Here is a 20,678-nt window from a genome sequence, read left to right on the forward strand (position 1 = left end):
TGAAAACATTATCCTTAATATTTTAAATGTATTACTTAATTTAAAAAATCCTGTTTCCTTTATTTCCAGTAGTTTATAGTAGTATATACATATGAATTATGCTCTAAATTTCACTTGTGTAATTTTTAACGAACTAAAAGTAAGAAAGAAAATAATCTTCAAGGTCAATAATGTATTTTTGATTTACTTTCAAAAGTATTGAAACTTTAATTTTTTTTTAAGAAAGTATCTACAAAAACTTTGTTTCCCCTTGGTTTGGTAATTTTATTAGCCCAATTCCCTTTATTTTTTTTTTGCTTAGGTATCAATTTCAATGTTCTCTAAATTTCAAGAGATTTGTACTACTTTTCAAGGAAACTTCATCATATCCTAATAACCATTTCTTTCGCTAGAAGTTTGGGCTTACTCAAAATTCTCTCGCTAAAAGAAGCGTCTTAAAATTGTCAAACGTTATTTAGATACTACTTACCAAAAAAATTTATAACTAATTTATTTTAAAAAACCAATCAATTTTAAATGGCACATTATCTTAAGAACAGCTTGAAGGAGAAGTTCTAAAATTTGCATCTTTAATTATAAAAAACATTGTCTTTTGCAGCGAGGTAAAGTGAAAATATTTAGTAAATTTGCTGGTCTGAAAAATTAAGTTTATTTTTTATTTTTTACTGAAACGGTAAAAAATACCAACTTTTGCCTCCAAAAAAGATGCTTTATGAAATTTTCTACAAATTGATATGTTAGAAATTGAATGTTCGAAAACTGATTTTAAAGCCATTAGGGGCCAACTCGTGCGCCCTGAAGCGGCCAGGCAAATTTCATTCAGGGTTACAGAATTCGGAGGCTCAGTTGTTCACACGCCATAATGTTAGTAACATAAATCTGGAAGCCTAATTATTCACTTTCACACGCGCCGTGAAATAATGAAACAGTTTCAGTTTCAAATGATCATGTTCTTCATATTGAGCAATACGAATGTTGAAAGAAATTCAATTGTTTTTCAGTTTTGACATTGATCAAAAGGGTGAACGTAACTCAAGTTAAAAATGAGGTTGTAAAAAAATTACCCAAAAGAAAATTGCAAGCCTAGTTTTTTCTGTATCTGCATTTCAAGTTAAAGAAGCAATTGCCTTGGAAATATTTTATTTTTTATAAAATGAAGTACAGTGCTTATTTTTTTGTCTTATCAAGTATTAAAATAAGCGAGCAGCATTTTTCATACTTGAAATTTAGGGTAAATTTCTGATTTTCCTGTGAGGAATTGCCTATATTTTTAACCAAAGTAACGACAGTTACGGATGTTTGAAAATTTTTGGTTTCTTGACCCGTGTGGAAAAATTTCGTGGCAGTCTTATGTAGAGAGATCGGCTGGCTAGACCGAATCTAGACCGTCTACTTAAGACGGTCTGACAAGGTGCTGGTCTTGGCCCTCTTAGACGGACTCGATTGCAAAAATTTCAAAGATTCATCGAAGCGGTCTGGCTGGACCCCTCTCAGACGGTCTCGGTTGAAAATAGGAAGTGCTATCGTGACAGTGTATGGTGTAATCCTCAGCAGACAGAAATGATTGGGAAAACGTAAAAGAATGTTAAAGTTTTCAGGAAAGTTTTGTGTTGAAGTCAGATTGACACATGTCTAGGTTTGTATACACACTGTTTTTTTTTTATAATTGTTGAGCAATATAATATCCACTTATATGACATAAGATTAATTGATTCTTTCACAAATTGCAACCTAACCTACAAAAGGCCAGAGAGGAAGATTTTATGTATGTCTTTACATCGTACTGAATATATTTCTAACCACATTTTTAATAAAAACCAAGATGGACAATAATGATTTGAGAAAAATGTTATGTTATGTTGTGTGATCATTATTATATAATAGTTGAACTTAAAGTAAACTAAATTTATTTTCAACAATAAAACAATTAAATGATAAATCTTGAACTGAAATATTTCAATTTAATCCTTGCTTGCCACGCATCTATAGAATAACATACTTGCCACACTGGGAGAAGTTTTTACCCCAGTGATGAAAACTGTCATAAAAAATAAACTACTGAATATTTTACCTTGAAATTTTTTTTAGAGCATATTGAAATTCTGATTTAAAAGGTAGTGTACTATCTGTGAAGTTCTGATACTTTTTTCCCTCCTCTTTCTATACGGTCCAATCTAGACCATCGCGTGGTAAAAGCGTTACACGTCTGGCCAGCGTCTGATCAGCTCGTCTATTCTGGACGAGCTGATCAGCGGCTGGTCAGCGCCGTCTAATCTTGTCCATCTAATGGTTTAGACGTTACACTTCTGGCCAGCGGCGCTATTAGACCGTCTGTCCAGCATCTGACCAGACACAAGACGGTCTGACCAGCGCTTGGCCAGTGCCCCGAAATTTTTCCACACGGGGAGTGGACCATTTTTTTACCCTGAAATAATTCGTCAATTAGCAAGCCTTCATGCATTTAAGATGTAAAATTCTCGTAATAAAAAAGTACCTTCTTAACCCCTACCTTGAAGCAACATTCGCCTCAACACAGGCAAAACCCTCAATAGGGTGACCAGAAAAAAACACTTTTGGTATTCTTAGGAGCGAAAGACAAATCACGGTAGATTATGGTATCATAGAAGGTAGATTTTTGTAAATAAAATTTTAAACAATATTTAAAGGTGGCGCATCGTCTTTAAAGTTCTTATGCAATTAACACGGACAAAATCATCATTTATTCATTTAATGTTTTAACCACGAAGTTACTCACTTTTTAATTTGAACTTTAAATATGTTGTTCATGAAGTCTTAAGAATCCATATAAAAGCATTTTTTAAATGATCAATTCATAATAAATATTATTTACGGTTGCCTAGAAAATGCTATTTTCACTGTTTTCCACTGTTTTTAAACACTCATAACAGCCCCAATAATATATATCTGATACTGAAATTTTGAGAATATTTTTCTCAAAGGTTGAAGATTATATTTTTTTAAAAATCACATTAAGAAAAAGTATAATTAAACGTGCTACAGTAAAAGCAAGTCTGAGAACATTTTTGATATTTGACAGGTCTGCTACTTAAGCTGTTTAATTCTCGGGGCGGAGCGCTCATCAGCCCTGCCATAGAAGTTGATCACAGTGGGTCTTGGCACCATAAACCCTAGAACCTTTAGTGGCAAGTGTCCATAGGTATTTTTTCCTTTTTTGGGAACGCTAACTAATCCTCTTAAGGAGTAACGATCGACTCTTCACTTACCGAATTTTTCAGCTTTTGCAATAACTAAGTTCAACGACGAAGCGCCACATATAAATATTGTTTAAAATAAAAAATAAAAAATCTGCCTTCCACAATCGTATAAACTACCGTTATTTGCCTTTCGCTACTAAGAAAACACAAAGTGTTTTTTCTGATCATCCTACTCAATAGTGTATATCGTTATATGTTTGATAGTCTCTTTTGTTTGTTTTCATTTGGGGTTACAGATTTAAATTATGATTATATTTATTTCATAAGGAAGTATTTGGGTTGATTGACAATATCTGTAGAAAGGTAACTTCTATTTTTACAATCATTGTTTTGTGGTATATATTTCATTGGTATGAATATTATAAACATCAAAAGTATTATTCATGTAAAAGTAAATGACACTAAATATCAATTAGAGTGGTCAAAAAAAAGCGTCTGTTTAAATATTTCATGGACGACTGGAAATTCGTATAGCTTGGAAAAAATCAGAATATGCCTATTTTTTTGTTTTCTTGTGGAATCATCTTTCAGCTCGCTAAAAGCGATTGTTCCTCTCATAGAGTTTGACACGTAAAAATACCAATTATTTTTTAAGTTCAATTTTTCATAAAAAGTTACGAACCAATTTATTTAATTATGGAGTTATTTGTTCTCCGACATTTCAAAATGGATTTTGTCAACTTTTCATATTTTAGAAGTATTATGTAACAATTTTAAAACAAGGAGAATTCTACCTCAATTGCAATATTTGCGGACTTATTGCACAATTTAGCTAAGTTTGCGTGAAGTGAAATTTTTACAGAGTGTAGATTAAACATCTTAGAATGAATCTGGAAAAGAACGAGAAAAATGGTCAATGATTTACCATAAAAAAGTGCTTTGAAAAATGTGTAAAAACTTTTAATTTTACTTTAAGTTCACCCGTATGTTAACACGTTAAGCCTTCATGGCGAGTGCATTAAGTTGCGCCGAGTGGAATTTTTTTTGGTGAGTCGAAATACTAACTGATCCTAAGGGAAGTGTCATAACAATGAGACTTTAACTCTGAAGTAATAAATGTTCAGGTTGTATGTGTCTAGGTAAAAAGCATCTTAATAACAGGAATGAAGATCGGATTAGTGGCGAGAGGCCAGGCAGGTGAATCCTTAGAGTGGACTCACAGTTTTATCACTTTTTCATGACTTTCTCAAAAATTAAAAAAATATTTACGCGAGTTGAAAATTGATTCGACAAAAAACAAAAAAAAAATGCATATTATTACTTGGCCGAGGTTATGCGAATATCCTGTCGCCCTAGAACATTTAAACAGTCGCTTTTTTGGATCACCCTCATATTTATTCACAGAATCTGATTGATATTCACAGATGGACAACACCAAATAACGATCATTACTGATAAGTACTTTTAATTTAAAAACTTTCATACGTTAAATCCATGGATGCTGGGGGGGGGGGGGTATAAGCAAAAAGTACATTCTGCCGAGTATAGCATAGCGAAAGGGTCAAATCAAAGTATCAAACGTGTTGCTTAGATTACTGATTTTGTTCACTTTCAGCACCTTTGTCGCCAAATCTAAAAGCGAGATCGTAAAGCCGACTCACAGTATTGAAAATTTCCCAAATAAAAAAAATGATAAAAAAAGTGTTGTGTATGACTCAAGTGTGATATCGTAGAATTTCTACAGCTCTGAAATGGAAAAATTTCCCCTAGTTATGCATTAGACTATTGAAAATGATTTGGCCGTAAATTAATAATAAAAAAGTGTGAGAATAAGAGCAACACATACCGTTTAAAACGTGAACGTGAACCGTTGCTGGTCGATCCGACATTGTGGTGAGAACACAAGTGTAGTTTCCACTATCTGATGGACTAACTCTTGCTATACTGAGTGTAGAATTAGCCCCTTCTTCCATCAAGTTCGTTTTGACACTGGAATCAAAAAATAATGCATACAATCGATTTAATTTTCTGTATGACCAAAAGATTTGTATCCTGAAATATTAATACACATTTTTAAAAATAAAATAAAAATATAATATAATAAAAAATTTATCAAAATTTTGGTTTTTACTCTTTAGTAATAAGATATTTTGCAAACCAGAAATCATTGACCTTCATAGTTTCATTTAGCGTAAATATTTTAATAAAAAGGTCATAATTTATTAGACAGGGTTTTTCTGAAAACAATAAACAAAATTTTGTGTGTCATTTGTTTAAATTTTCTTTACACGGAAAGAACACATATTATCATTTACATTTGTTGGCCGAATACTGGCTGCTTGCAATTTGAGAATATTATTTTTTGTATTTTTGTAGATGCTTCCATCTCTATAAAAATATAAGTATTTCATAAGCATTTAAAAATCAAAATCACAAAAATAAGGATTAGGAAAATAACAGTTTTGCAAAACATCGGATAGTTATCTCATCTAAAGTAGCGGGCATTATCAAAGTTTGGTGTATTTCAGGATATTCGCGATTTACTGGCTGGAAACTATCTCGTGCACTTTGTTAGGTTCTGATGATTTGTGCTACAATGCATACTCGAGATATAAAAAGTCTGGCTAACCATGTAACCAACGGCGTTAAAGGAGCGCATACATTCCGCCGCACTGCAGGGCTGCGAACTTTAATTGAAAAAGTTCTTCTCACAATTTGCTCATTCATTGCATTCTCGAGCGGATGGTGAGATGCAGATACCTGGTTTTTGTTTCACAAGGCACTTTTTTAGCGTGCACTCCCTTATCATTAGTTCTTTTTACCCGCACTTTCTCACAGTCTCTCCCCTATGAAATCATGTTCGCTTTAAGTACGTACTAATTAACTCGGAGTTATATCGTGGAAAACACAGCTTATGTACATTCGCGCTATTGCGAAAAAGTACTCTGAGCTTGCCTGAACAGGTAATTTTCTCGAATTTCAGGAATTCTGAGTAGATATTAGCTAAGAACTTAATTGGGCTTGTTACCTGAAAACTGACGCGTATTAGCTTGTGCAAGTCGCACGTACTGAATTCGGATCTTAAATTATAGAGAAAATGTATGTTTACTATGCTACATGATTTTGCACGTTTAAATGAAGGTAGTGTCTATACGTCGGGACAGTTCGTACGTTTACGTACGCTTATAACTTGGTTTAGTCTAAACGTACGGACCTGCCAAGGGCAAAGGTGAGCTAGAAAAGGGACGGAGGTGCGATTTGTGTCTGTACGTTCGGGCACAGGTTACGCTTCCATTCCTTTTCCAGATCTCCCATCCTCTTTCTAGGTCCGTACGTTCAAACGTAACCGTATTATAAACGTACAAAAATGTTAGGACTGTCCGCACTTTTAGGCTCGGCCTTAAACAATTGTTTTCTAATTAATCGGGATCAATGAAAACGCATCATCTGTTATTATTAACTTTTTGCTTCAGTGATAAATGTTTATCACGTAAAATCACCAAATTTTTGGGACGAAGCAAAAACGCTGTTCTTATTTTCAGTCAGAAATTAATAAAAGCAAATTATATGTATAGTTTGCCTCGGTAACGGTTAAAAGCGAGACCTGAAGAAAATATGATGCAGCACAAGTTACTCTAGGTTTTTCTTTGCGATCCAGATTTATTAAAAAACCATTTTCTGGAGAACATCAACAAATATTTTTACTATTTCTTATCGAATTTTAGTGTCCCTCGACTCAGCAATATTAAAAAACGTCTTCAGTTGCTTTGCTTCCAAAATATGTTTTAGACATAACCCAAGCGAGGACGGTTTAAAGAAACCGGCGTCTGACCACAACAGCATTGAACCACTGAACCACGGGGTCCATCTCACAGAATTTCAGGCCGTCCTAGAGAAGAAAATTGCAATCTACGTTTTACCGGAAGGTCTGTTTTTCTGTAATTCTCAATGCGACATTAGTCCTAATGGAAAAATGTAAATAACAACTTTCGTCGCCAGAATAGCAAAGATAAAAACGGTAGGAACTCAGCTATGGCAAGACTGGCCATTTTTTGCGGCAAGCATTATCATACTTATTTTTTGTTGAATTAAAGAACCTAAAACTAACGTGGCTGCCGAACAGCATATCTTCATCCAGAAAATAAGTTATATTAGTCTCTTTTGTTAGTTTTTTGAGATGATAGGTATTTAAGCACCAGAAATGGACATTTCGTGCACTTTTGTGGAATTAATGAATTTCGATGCATGTAAGCGCAGCATCAGTAAAGTGGAAAAATATCAAGCAGCACGGAAAAGTAATATTTTTCCACACATAGATGCAAAATCCGCGTTTGGCCACCGTTTACAAATATCTAAAATGGTTAATTCCTCATCGTTTTCGAAGGCGATGAGCAAAATCTCCAACATCGGTAGGCAGTCTCAGATTTAGCATTTAAATTTATAAAGAAAAATATTATTCCAAACACAGGACCTCACAGCAGTGAGTAAACCGCTTATTTCGCATCTCTTACCGCGATATACTATTCCTGAACTGTTGTGTATGTGTTTTTCGCTCTAAAATTACTTTTTCACATAATAAGTAAAGCCCACGACGAAAACTAAAGAAAGCGAACTGCGTATACTTTTGAAAAACAATGTCAATATTATTTAATGTATTTACATAATATACTGCTAATACACAAAAATTCCGTTTGAATCAACCAGAGTAAAATGTTAAATATGGTCTTACTTCTGGTTAAATGTAGCAGAAGTTTCTGGTTGATAATTTTCTGACTAACCTCATCAGAAATTCGGGTTAATTTAACAAGAACGATAACTTATGGGAGTAGCTTAGCAATAAAACAATTTGGTCAACATAACTAAATATTCTGGTAAAGTTAATCAGATGTTCTGAGAAGGTTATCAGATATTTTGGTGGACATCCATTTTCGACTATCAAATTTTGATACTTTTCTAGATAAAAGATAAAAAATAAATTTTTCTTGAGATAGGTATAGTTCTTTATCAACTGAATTATTTCATTTAACGTTATATATGTACACAAAAGTAAATACGTGGAAATCTTTCAGTATTTTCAGGTCTTAATGCATCATACACTGTGCTAAAAAGACTCCTAAACTCTAGTCTCGAAGAAAAAACTGAAACATTACGCCCCAGTATGTATGTAAATGTAGCTAAAATGGCCTGAATTGCATTAACAAGATGAGAGCCACCCTCATGGATTACCAATTTTAATAAGACTCAAGTAGGTGAAAGTACATCGAAATATATTTATAATCGTTACGTATTTTTACATTCTCATACATAATGCGATGGTATTAGTTTTATGCGAAAAATGACTTTCGGAGATTTCATCAAATGTCAACGTTTTGAGGCCTCTTGAGTCAGGAAAAAAGTTTTTACGCCGGTGTCTGTCTGTCTGTCCGGCGTCGTTGTGTGGTTGTTGTCGTCGCGTGTATACCGGATAACATTCGAAAGACAAGTCCGATTAGAATATGATTTGCCACACAATTTGAGGGACCGAAAAGAAAGATCGAGTTCTTTGACCAGCCATTTTTAATGAAAATTTAAAAAGTTAGAGCATTTTCAAAATGTTTCACATCACTTTTTTTAAGATTTGAGAATTCCATCGACAGTTATTTATAGCACACAAAATTACGAATAATATATCTTAATAACCCTTTTTTAATAAAATGAACATTTGAAGCTAAAAAAGCGTGATATGGTAAAAAGTCACGAGATGGAAAACGTAACTTTTTCAAGACTCTAGAAGATTGTCTGAACAACATTTTGAATTGTGTTTTAAAAAAATCGAAGATTCAAATTTTGATCGCACAAAAGCGGGAAAATTCGTTTGTATTGTTTGAATTGTATCAAAATCTGTAAGAATGTGAAGAAAACTATAAGAATTTTAAAAATAAACAAGAATTTAAATGTATAAAAATGAAGAAAAGTCTTAAAATAAAATTTTTTGAAGCACGTTTCGCTAACGCGTAAGTAGAAGAGAAACTGATAACTATTATTATATTATCAAGAGCTTTAATTCACTCTTAATCCATCATTGAAATTTTTCATCTGTAGTTTGAAAATCACCCAAATATTCAATTATACATTTATTTTGCGTTTTGATTGTGCATTAATTTTATATTGAAATTGATGAGTGCTACATAATTGCAATCGAATCCTTCGTAAATAATGTTGCTCTTAACAGAAGCGAATTAAAAACGCAATAAACAAAAATTCACACATTTTGAATATGGATTAGTTTCAATGAAAATAACACGATTGATAGTTTACTCACTCTACTGAAATAATTTTGCTTTTCAAATAAAATTGATTGTCAAGCTATTATACAAATTAAGATCTTAAATATAAAATAATTAACTGATTCATTTTTAATTAACGTTGGAATTTCCGAAAAGGTCAATAGATATGGTAGGATTTATTTCTTTTGGTCGAATATATAACTCCAACATTATATACTGCCTATGTAGTCGTAAAAACGTAATTTTCACATTTTTATAATTGAATCATTAAATAGTAATGAAAATTATTTTTCCTACATGATCCATTAGCGTCGAAGAACCACCAAAAAATGTATTTAAAACATTTTATTTTACCATTCTTCTAATCTATTTTTTTTTAAATTTAATGGATTTGGCGAACCATAGTTAACCTTCGTATCAGTAATTATAAAAAAAAAAAGTTAAGTGAAACGAAAGAAAAAACCCTAAAAAAGTAAGAATCAGACACATATTTTCCTTAAATTATCTCTCACAGCAGATATATTTCGGGGTTTACCTCGTTTTGTATGAGCTTTTATAAATATATTACTAGAGTAATTAAAGACGTGAGAATAACAAATGGATAAGGACCATTTGAAATTCGCACCTCGAATACTTTATTTTATGTAGAGAAAAGAAATGTGTAATCATAAAAACTAAAAATGGGAACTTAAGAGATTTAGTTAATCATCTCCAAAATATTAATTTTTTAATTTCCGTGTCCATTTTGAATCAAGTACATTTACTTTAAAGAAAGAGTGAAGAACTATTAAAATACAGTTGTTGAGTACATTCTTAAAGACGGCCGCTTTAGAAGGTCATAATAGAAAAATCATCATAATATATTTGTTTATTTTCGAGTTTTCCACTTAAATGGATTGAAGAAAATGTATATTTATCTATTAATTCATTTTCACAAACATTTTTTGTGAGAATTGTTAAGAAAAAACGAGGATTTCGTTAGAGTTAGTAATTTATTATAAGTTGCCCTTATTTTTTTTGAGCCAATAACATTCAGTTTCAACAAGTAAATGATATAAATCAGCCCTGGCTCACAACATGAAACTTAAGATTCAGTCTGGGAAAAATTAGAGTTTTTTACCTACTGGGAATAAGACAAAGGTTGCCAAGGCTGTCTACGGGTCACTTTTTTAAAACAGAAATTTATCTCGACCGAGAGTTGGTAGTCACGGCGACAGTGACCGAGATCTCGCATTTATTCCGGCAGATTACAAATAAAAACCACGAACAGCTTGAATTTATTACGCCCCTTTTGCAGTTAAGCAACGGATCGATCTGCTATGCGAAATTCCTCTCAGCGACTCAAATCACTGTGAAATGCGTTGAAAATTTAATCATCACAGTTTTTCTTTTGTAGGCCAATCTGGAAATAAAATCTCGTTCGAAAGTTGTTGTGGCATACTTTATTGGCTTCATATATTTCTGAATTTTATTACATTTTATCGCATTGATTTGTTTTGCAATTATAGTGAAAATAATAAAAGTTTTAAAAAATTGGGAGACCGCCTATTTCCAATTAATTGTAAACGGTCTAAAATAATTTTGATAATTCATAAAGGATCCATTTTTTTACATATTCATTAAAACGATTTTCTAATTCTGCATGAAACAAGCTTATAATGGCCGAACTGCCTTTAAAAGTTCAAAAATACATTTTTTTTGTAAAATGATTGAAATATTTTTAAATTATAGGCATTTATAATTCTTAATTTTGTTGCTTAAAATTTCGAGAATGTTTTTTAAATTGATCAAATGTTTTGAACAATTTTGAAATTTTTGTAAGGTTTTGTGCCAAAAAATAATATAGGCATAACAAGGAAACACGTAGACGTAATCACTGAAACATGACTGCCTCATTGAATTGAACTCGGTGCCAGCTGCGAACTTTTCTCTTAACAGGACGCTAACCTGGAAAACACAGTTACGAAAACAAGATATTCAACCTCTTGCTGCTTTAAATTCGCATTTTCCTGAGAGGAAATTCGCATTGTTGACATTGGATTATACGATGAGCGTTAACAACCATAACTCGATCGTACATCTCGCTACGCTTCCAACAAGGCGTAATGAGTTGGGCAGGCAGTTGCGCGTCTCTTTTAGGTGCATTTCCACGTGTACGTGCAGGTGGTTCATGTTGTTAAATAATATAGCGTAACGGAGTAATATTTGAAATTGAAAGTTTGCAATCTGCAATATATTTTTTATGGCTTTTAAGCGTTCGAATAGAACCATTTGAAAATATAACAAGGAAAATACAGTAACATCTGTGTATAATTCATCGTCTATATTTAGCCTTTTTTTAATCATTAAAATACCTCGAAGTAAAAGAAAAAAGGGATTTAAAAAATTAGACAACCGTAAATCCTGATTAAATGGAGCTTAAGAGCTTAATAATCAAAATTGGTCAAACTGAACGAATCTGTATTATCGTCAGAGTTAGTTACTATCGATCAGTGTAGATACTATTCCAAATTTTGTAAAAATAGAAATCAAAATTATCGATCGAGTTGATCTTCAAATAACAGAAAATACTTATCGTCATTTTTGACAAGATGGAGAATAAATTTAAATAATTTTTAAATTATACTTTTTCTGAAAAAGATCTTGTCGCTTCGCTCGACTGGGAATCGAACCACAAAACTTCCGATTTCCGGTCGGATGATTTTCCTACAAGCTATTATGTAGATCGAAAGAAAAAACCCTTATTTCAGACAAATATAATTAGTTAACCTTAATTTTTCTGAAGTACTGCACCTGCATCCAGCTACCCGCCCTTTATCCTCCACGCCAAATCACCCTTATCTCTCCTACTGATTTTCATTGAAGAAGTGACAAATTAGAAAAATTAATTTTAGAAGCGGTCTACCTACCCTTATGAGAAAATAATTCAAATACTGTATTATGAATAATCTTAAAGTGTACCAAACATTTCGTGAAATTAGAGTGTACCTCAAATAAATAAGAAATTATAATATAAAAGCACTGAATACAAAATTCGCAGAATTTTAAAAGAAAGTAAGTTCAACTTTTGAATAAAGTATATTGTTTTGTTACTCCACGATGCGTACACACAAAGATTTTTATAAAACCGTACCTAACGAAATTTCTTTGCGTATAATATCCATCAGATAAGAATTTGGATCTATAACGTAAGCGTGCAAATGCTTAAGGAGTCAATCGCCATTTTATAGTATAGTTTACAGGAGAATGAAAATTGCAAGTTTGTGTTCGCCTAGGGTGTGCACCTGTTATAGAGCTTTTAAAGTTAAAGGTCAAATCATCGAGCTCTGTAGTTTAGTGCTTGTGAATTCTATTTTGTTAAAACTACTACGGCTCTAACGAACACATTCTCATAAAGCGCCTTTTGAGCAAAAAATATAAAAGTGAATTTGCAGATCTAATTAAAAAAAAATTAAGAAACAGTTTATTTTAGCTTGTGTCATTTGTTTAAAAATTCGATACCTTTTGGGTGCCATCGTGTTTCGAGAAAAGTGAAAATGAAATTACGACTTCGCACGTTTTTGACACTGCATAAAACTGATATTTCAATTATAATGCTGATAGAAATTGCAACTTGGCATATTTTAAAGATATTATAAATTTGTTAGTAAATTGTTTAGAAAATTACTTATCGTTAAATTTGTTAAATGTTAGCTCTGAATTCGAGGTGAGAATGTGCTTCTTTCCTATCTTTGGATGGACATAATTACTACACTTGTTATTATTTTTATTACACTATGATTTTTTAAGTTTATTTCTATTAGGATTAGATATATTGAATACATCACTTTATTTTTATATGTTACATTGCACTATTGTTACCTTCGAAAATTCAATTAAAAAATGTAGTTAATCTTCTGCCTGATTAATTCAAAGCCTTTCTGGTTTTAAATTTATTTGGGTATTATTGGTTTAAATAAATTGAGAAAACATAAATGAAAAGATACATGTAAATTTAAGATAAAATATACAAAAAACTGAATTGTCATGGCAGTGTGTAAGTTTAAGTGACAGAATATATTTTGAGTGTGAATATAAAACTATACAGTACTCCACAAATGCTGATTCTTGTAGTTGTATAATCGACAAGTTGTTTAAATTATTCACTCAAGTATACTCCCGATTCGAGAGGCGCATTCAAAGGGGTTAACCACTTTTGTAATCTGGTTTACACTCTGCTATGAAATATTTCGAAATCCCTGGTTATCTATGCAATCCCTTGTAACACCTTTAATCTTGTTTCGGCTAATGTAATCTCGTGTAATACTATGTAATCTGTTGGAAATCTCTATAAAACACGAGTTTAAATGTTTTCTTTAACCTCGTATGCACTCTCCAAAAACCCAACAAACTAAAAGTGTTATATTATTTTCGCAATTGTTCGTTTTAAATTTCTTTTAGCCAGATTCAAGAATTTTTCTTTTATCCTTCTTCACTATTTGCGTATTAAATTAATGGGGTAGCTGCATGCATTTCAAGTAAGATGACATTTCTTAAATACTGTATATAATTATAAACATTATAGTATGCATCTAATTTTTCTTTTAAGTACTTCATTTTGGATGGAAAATTGTTTTTAAAAATATATATTTCACTTTGACAAAAAAAGTAATATCTAAAGATATACAACTACCAATCATAAGTGTCCATGTAATCTATATAATCTCTTGCAATCCCTGTACTCTTGTGTTATCTCATATAGTACTAAGTAATCTTACGTGGTCCTATGAAATCTTGTGCAATCTGACTACTTAGTGTACACAAAACAAATTGTTAACCACTTAAGCGAATTTGTGATTTTAATTTACTTTATTTAATTTTTAGTCACTGATCTACCGTCCGCTTATATTATGAACGAAAACCGCGCTGAATATATTAATCTATAATCTAAGTCTCCTTTTTCACGCAATGAAAAGGAAAACTTTTAAATAATAACAAAACTCATGGACGCTAAATTGAAGTTTTAATATTATCGTCAAGCGATAACGGATACACTTTTCGATTTAAAGTTTTGATTAATGTCAGAGCGCAACCGGAAAATCAAAAGGGATAAGTAAAACCGATCACGAGACGAGTCTACTAAGGATTCTCTTCTTAGACCCTTCGGTTGGTAGTTTAATAATGGATTTCAGATCCATTTGCGTTACTCTCGTAAAATTTATTTTGGTAGGTGGAAGTGATACTTCATTCGATTGTCAAATCCGCCCTCCTGATGAAGAAATTGAACAAATGAATTTTTATCAAAAATTGGTTTTTTATATGGTTGGGTTCGTAATGAAAAGCCGAATTCAACCATGATAATCATGTTTTAAAATTTTAATTTAATTTTGAGATAATTAGGTGTTAATTATTATATCTGCAGCAATTTTAGAGGATTCCTGATGAAGAAAAAATATACCTGCAGAAATTCTAGCATATCTGAACGAATTCCAGGATTTGGGATAGTGTTGAACCCTCAGATCCCGATTTAAAAAACACATGCGCGCACAAGTTTTGCTTATGAGAATCCTTGGTCTTTCTGTAGATCGATTTCCTGAAATCGAAAAGCACAATTACAGTCAATTCCTCCACATATATCTGCGTATATGTGATTTGAAGTAAGGATTCTCGTCGATTTTGTTCATTACTTTTTTTCGAAAAATCTAATTCCTTATAAAATACAGATGCAAAAACTTTTTATTAAATATCTCGATTCGTTTTAAATGCAGTTGTACAGTTTCTTCATCAAGACGACAGAAATACCTGTGGGCGAGCAATCGGCCTTTCAGCACAACCTCCAATATATTGCTTTCTTAAAATGAGTCAGTCAAATTGTCACTAGTTGAATAAGTATTTTGTGCTATCACTGTTGAACCCGTGATTTTCCGATTTTAACTGGGCAAACCAGTAAGTGACTCGACTAAAAAAATTACTGAAATTTACTGGTGACACATTTTGCTTGAAAGTGCGCAGACTCCTGGACACTTGGGTTTGACTGACAGACGCGACGCACAATGGGAAAAACGACTTTTTGCTTCAAAATAACGTACAGCTTACAAATGTTGACCAATTTAGACAAAAAAACATTTTTGAAAAAAACTGATAAGAATTCTAAGATAGTTCTTGTGCCTGATCAATTTTATGATATTAAAAAAAAATTTACTAACCAAATTAATTATTGGGGCATTTCTGAATGGAAATACTCGTCTATTTCAATGTCAGTGTTTTTATTAAGCTTCGCCATAATAATTTAGCTTGGATTTCTCCATTCACTTGTTTTTAGAGCCACACTCTTGAATTCGTTTAAAATATTTCTGGCGCCTTTTAAGATTCTTTTTTGTTATGCTGAGGCTATGTGAAAACAAATGACGATAACACTGATATGCTACTGTTTCTCCATTTTTCTTGCATCTTTGACATTCGTGTCAGGCAAAAATCATTTGAATTTTGCGGTACTATAAAATAAAACAGAAAGTATTGTTGTCAAAGAAAGTAATATGAATTCCTCTCTATTTTAACAAAATTTTTTACCAGACTAATACGTTACTGCTATTCAGAAATCAGTCATATGCAAATATTAGATTATTTTATAAGAAATTTCTCCTACGTACGTTGAAGAATCTAATATTTTATTTGTCCCTTTTACGGAATTAATTTTTTTTTTCTTTTTGTTCTTGTTCTCTTATTTGTATTAATTATTATTTGCAAAATAAAAAAGAGTTTCTTGGCTATGTTTGGTCCTTAGTTTTTAATCATTAATTCGCAAAAAACTTACCTTTTTGTCATTAGAAAGTTGTATAAATTTCAAAGACGCAAGGTTTAAATATTGCCAATAAACTTTTATGTTATTTGCTGATAAAAAATTGTTGCGATACTTTACGCAAAATTATAACAAAAATTAAAGAATTTATTTTACAAATTATAAAAGTTCGATAAATGAAACAAATAATGGTTATCGTCAGACTTCATAAGAACATTTATTCATGCAAAAGCAGGCAGAAAAGCTTCGGGAAATTTTAAAAGCGTTTCCTTTCTTAGAAGAAGCTATCTTCTTAGCTGAAAATACAAAACTTACGAAGCACCAATACGAGACTATCCAGATTCAAGCGAAGTTATGAAATGCACACATTTTCCCTTTCTATGTAAATCTTGAAGACGCTGGGAAAGAATGTCTTCCCGCTGAAGCTGGCATAGAAATAACGGAGACTGGTGTTCAAGTTGATTTACAAAAATTGTGTGATCACACAGTGAGGCGTATGTTATAAATCCCGAATATGTTGCCGCTTGATTTCGTAAAACAAAAGGACGTTGCAATAAAATGTCACTACAATTATGGTTGTGATAGCGCATCTGACTAGACTCGGTATAATAAGATATTTAGTTAGGAAGAAAAATCTGATGCAGGTATATTCATGATGTCAGTGGTACCATTGCTTATGCATACAATCTGTTTCAAACGCGACAGTAAAAACTGTTAAGAATGTGCAAAAACAATAATTATTTGGAAAAATGGAAGTCCAGGGTCCACTAGACCGTATAGACTACTTACGTATAAGCAAGCACCAGACACAAAGGAACGTACGATATCAAAAGTAGATTTGATGAAAAGGAAAATCGCGACAATTGTTCCGACAAAAATCAAGGTACCGAAGGTACCAGTTTGTCTTAACCATGCTAAAAGAAAAGATTTGCCAAATCTTTCCGAAACTCCTTAAGCTGCCACATGCTACGTTTGTGGTGCAAAAACCATTACAAATGAACAACTTGCAGAACCTTGCAGATACACCAAAGAACATACAGAATTCCCAATTCGGTCTTTTAAAGTTGCATGCGTGGATTCGCATGATGGAATATGTTCTGCATATAGTCTATCGTCTAAGCTTCTGTGAATAGCAAGATAAAACGAAAAGTGAGAAACGGCAGGTAAAAACTACACATAAAAAAAGGAATTTTTCGATAGAATGGAATTCCACGTAGATATTCAAAAATATGGCTTGGCAACTTTAAACACAGAAAATCTGCAAGTAGATTTTTCCGAGATTCTGAACTGACTTTGCAAATTACTGGTGTTAGCAAACAGTTGATTTATAATTTCAAAATGATTGTGCAAGCAATGGCTTCAGGCGAAGTGATTGAATTTGAACATTACTGCCGAAAAACAGCGGAGCTTTACATTACTCTCTACAGATGTTATTATATGCCAGTAAAGGTTCACAAAATCCTTCTTCACAATGCCAAAATTATTGAATAATTTTTTCTTCAAATTAGAGAATTAACAAAGGAAGCTCAAGAAGCGCATAAAAAAATCTTGAAACATATCCGAGAATGTAGCAGAAAGGCTGTTAATACAGATCTTGGCCGCAAAATGTTGATTTCGAGTGATCAAAAAATAGTATAACATAGACAGAAATGAAAGAAAATGGTCATTTACTCGAATCTGAAGCTGCAGCCTTATTAAAACAATAAAAGTAATGAGAAACTTAAACTGAAAGGACTCAGATTTGAAACAAAAACTTTTTCATCGACAAATACCCAAATAATACATATGTTTATTAAATTTTTTTAAAACATCATAGAATTTATCAACTTAGTATGATTGGTCATGAAAATTATATTTAGTTCTCAATTAAAAAGACTGATAATGATATAGTCCCCATATTGACAACCACTGGAAACTAATTTGCTCAGAATGATTCCCCGGTCGTGTTTACTAAACATAAACCCGACCTGAGAAAACTTTCCGGGCCGAATCACTTTCAACTGGCTATTGGCTATTCGACGACCTTGCCACTTTCTCCCTGAGTTGTAAACGCTTTCAGGGAAGAAAGAGAGTAATAAAGTCACACCTGGTGCGGCTTTGAAGGAAGGTTTTCTTATCACGCGCCAGGCATGACTCGCTCGGCGCCATCACTCGCTTTCTCTCTCTCTCTCTTTTCTCTCTCTCTCTCTCTCTCTTCCCTCTACGTGGAAAAACGGCCAGTGATAATCAAACGTAAAATATACGAATGCCCGAATTTCCCCTTATCTGTTTTTTTATATCAAAATCAGGGTTAAGTAGTGACGTAATAATATTTACGCATAATCCGTTTGCTCAGTTTTATCTGTGGTTTTATATTTCTATGTTATTTTAACCTTGTGCATTTTCTCTTGTATTTCTCTCTCTCTCTCTCTCTCTCTCTCTCTCTGAATTTGTCTTACGATATCTTATTTTCCCTTGAGATATTTTATATTTTATTCTTTATGTATTTGTCTCTCGTTTTGCTTTGTGATATTTTATGCACTTTAATTTTTAGCCTGCGATATTTTATATGTTTATCCTATTTTATGCATTTTAATTTTTACTTTGCGATATATTATCTTAGCGCTTTCTCTTATTTTATGTATTTTAATTTTTCACTTTGCAGCCGCTACGCCCCTCCATTAACGACGCGAGTGGCCGAGAGGGCCACGCTAATCACCGATCGGCCTGCCTATCCGCTGGCGGAAATAAAAGCAGGTGCGTGCAAGCGAAGGCACGCATTCTTATTCGGGCCCTTAGTTGGGCAACCTCAATTCCCTGATCGCTTTCGGTACTTGTACCAATTTTTAAGAATAAAGAATTGCAATTGCAATTGAATTCCAAAATTAATAACATCCTTTTCTCTCTCTCTCTCTCACCTTCCTCTCACAAATCCTACCATCCTGCAAACTCTCTCTCTCGTGTACGATAAGCTCTCTGCATCTCCGACACGAACTCTTTCGTTGTTTCAGGGACGGTAATCTCTCTGCAGCTCCACCCGCTATCTTTACTATTTTCAGAGCTCGGTACGCTTTCGCAGCACCGCCTTGACCGCTTTACTATATCTCTACTTTTCCTAGGTCGTAAACCTCTTCTTACAGCTCCGGTCACCCTCTCTTTTCTATTGATTCCAAGGTCGGTAAGCTCCCTTGCAGCTCCGGTTACCTGTAGCTATACTTCTTTCGAGGACCGATAAGCGTTACTCGCGGATCCGATTGTCCTTGCTTATCTTTTTCTCTCCTCTAATCCTCCTCTAGACCCGAGTAGTCCGCTCTATCACTTCTCTTCCTCGATTCTATCGCGTCTACCTTGTCCGGCCCTCGAATTCTTCTTCTGCTGACTCAGGCCGCCTGGAAAGGCGTTACGAGTTACCAAACGTCCCTCAACCGAGGAACCCTTCTCCCCGCAAGCGGTTGCATCAGGAGAGTGATGACGTCATCATACTCGACGAGGACGAGTTTCTGCGTTCGCCTATAACTCCTCCGGCGAAACGCTCTTGCGGAGAGTTTATACGTGACCTACAGTTGTAGGTCCAATCTTCTACACTGACGACGGGAACCTCTCCCTAAAAAAAAATACAGGTCATCAGACCTCAACACGTGTCGGAGCCATCCACCAAAACAACCACGAGGCTAAGCGTGCGGAGGACACCAATGGATGGTCTCGAGGCTTAAAGGTACCTCACGAAGGTGAGGGGAGCTCCGCTTCCGAGCACTGCTTCCAGATCCAGCCAGCAGCCGCTAGAAGTCGTGGTAAAGTAGCCGCGGCCCAGGAGGGTACGACTGGCTCGCCACGCTCGGGAAGATACCACCACAGCACCGTGGCTAGTGACCGCTACCCTGGAGGGTTCGACGGCTCGCCACTCACAGCAGAAAAGTCATAGTAAAGTAGCCTCTGCCCAGGAGGGTACGACTGGCTCGCCACGCTCGGGAAGACCTCCAGCACCAACCGAGTCACGCACCATAGATCGCAACACGATCACTCATCTACCCTCGCTCAACTGTAGATCAAGTCGGGTCACAACCAACACCCCGGCTTGTATAAATATAAAAAAAAAATTCTTCGCATCGACAGATGCCTGAATAATGCAATTGTTTTTGAATTTGTTTTTAAACAATATTAAATTTATCAACCAATTATTAATTTTGCTGAAATCATTATTAAGTTTCCAATTAAAAAGACTAGCATCGAAAAAACGAATTTTTCCGTCCACAGATGCCCGAATAATGAATTTATTTTAAAAGTTTGTTGCCAAAAATCATGAAATTTATCAACTCATCATGAATGTTGCTAAATTTATTATAAAGTCGCAATTAAAGGTCGAAAATAACAAAAAAAGAATTTTTCTATCGACAGATGACCCAATAATGCATTTGTTTATTAAATTTGTTAAAAAATTACAAAAAAGGTTTAAAAAATTATGAATTTGGCTGAACTTAT

At 33.5% G+C, this 20,678-nt stretch overlaps 1 protein-coding gene across 1 annotated transcript in view; it reads right to left on the bottom strand.

Moving 5' to 3' along the window:
- Nucleotides 1–2,134: 2,134 nt before the first annotated feature.
- The window catches only part of LOC117179838 (hemicentin-1-like), a gene marked incomplete at its 3' end in the record, with an annotated part of 137,787 nt that continues 119,243 nt past the window's right edge, over nt 2,135–20,678 (bottom strand). The window contains exons 5-6 of the mRNA XM_033371989.1: nt 5,023–5,165; nt 2,135–2,151 (exon numbers count right to left, since the gene is read on the bottom strand). Coding sequence (XP_033227880.1) covers nt 2,135–2,151; nt 5,023–5,165 — 160 coding nt within the window. The remainder of the gene's footprint in view (nt 2,152–5,022; nt 5,166–20,678) is intronic.

The sequence above is a fragment of the Belonocnema kinseyi genome, chromosome 1 (assembly GCF_010883055.1).
Source record: "Belonocnema kinseyi isolate 2016_QV_RU_SX_M_011 chromosome 1, B_treatae_v1, whole genome shotgun sequence".
NCBI lineage: Eukaryota > Metazoa > Arthropoda > Insecta > Hymenoptera > Cynipidae > Belonocnema > Belonocnema kinseyi.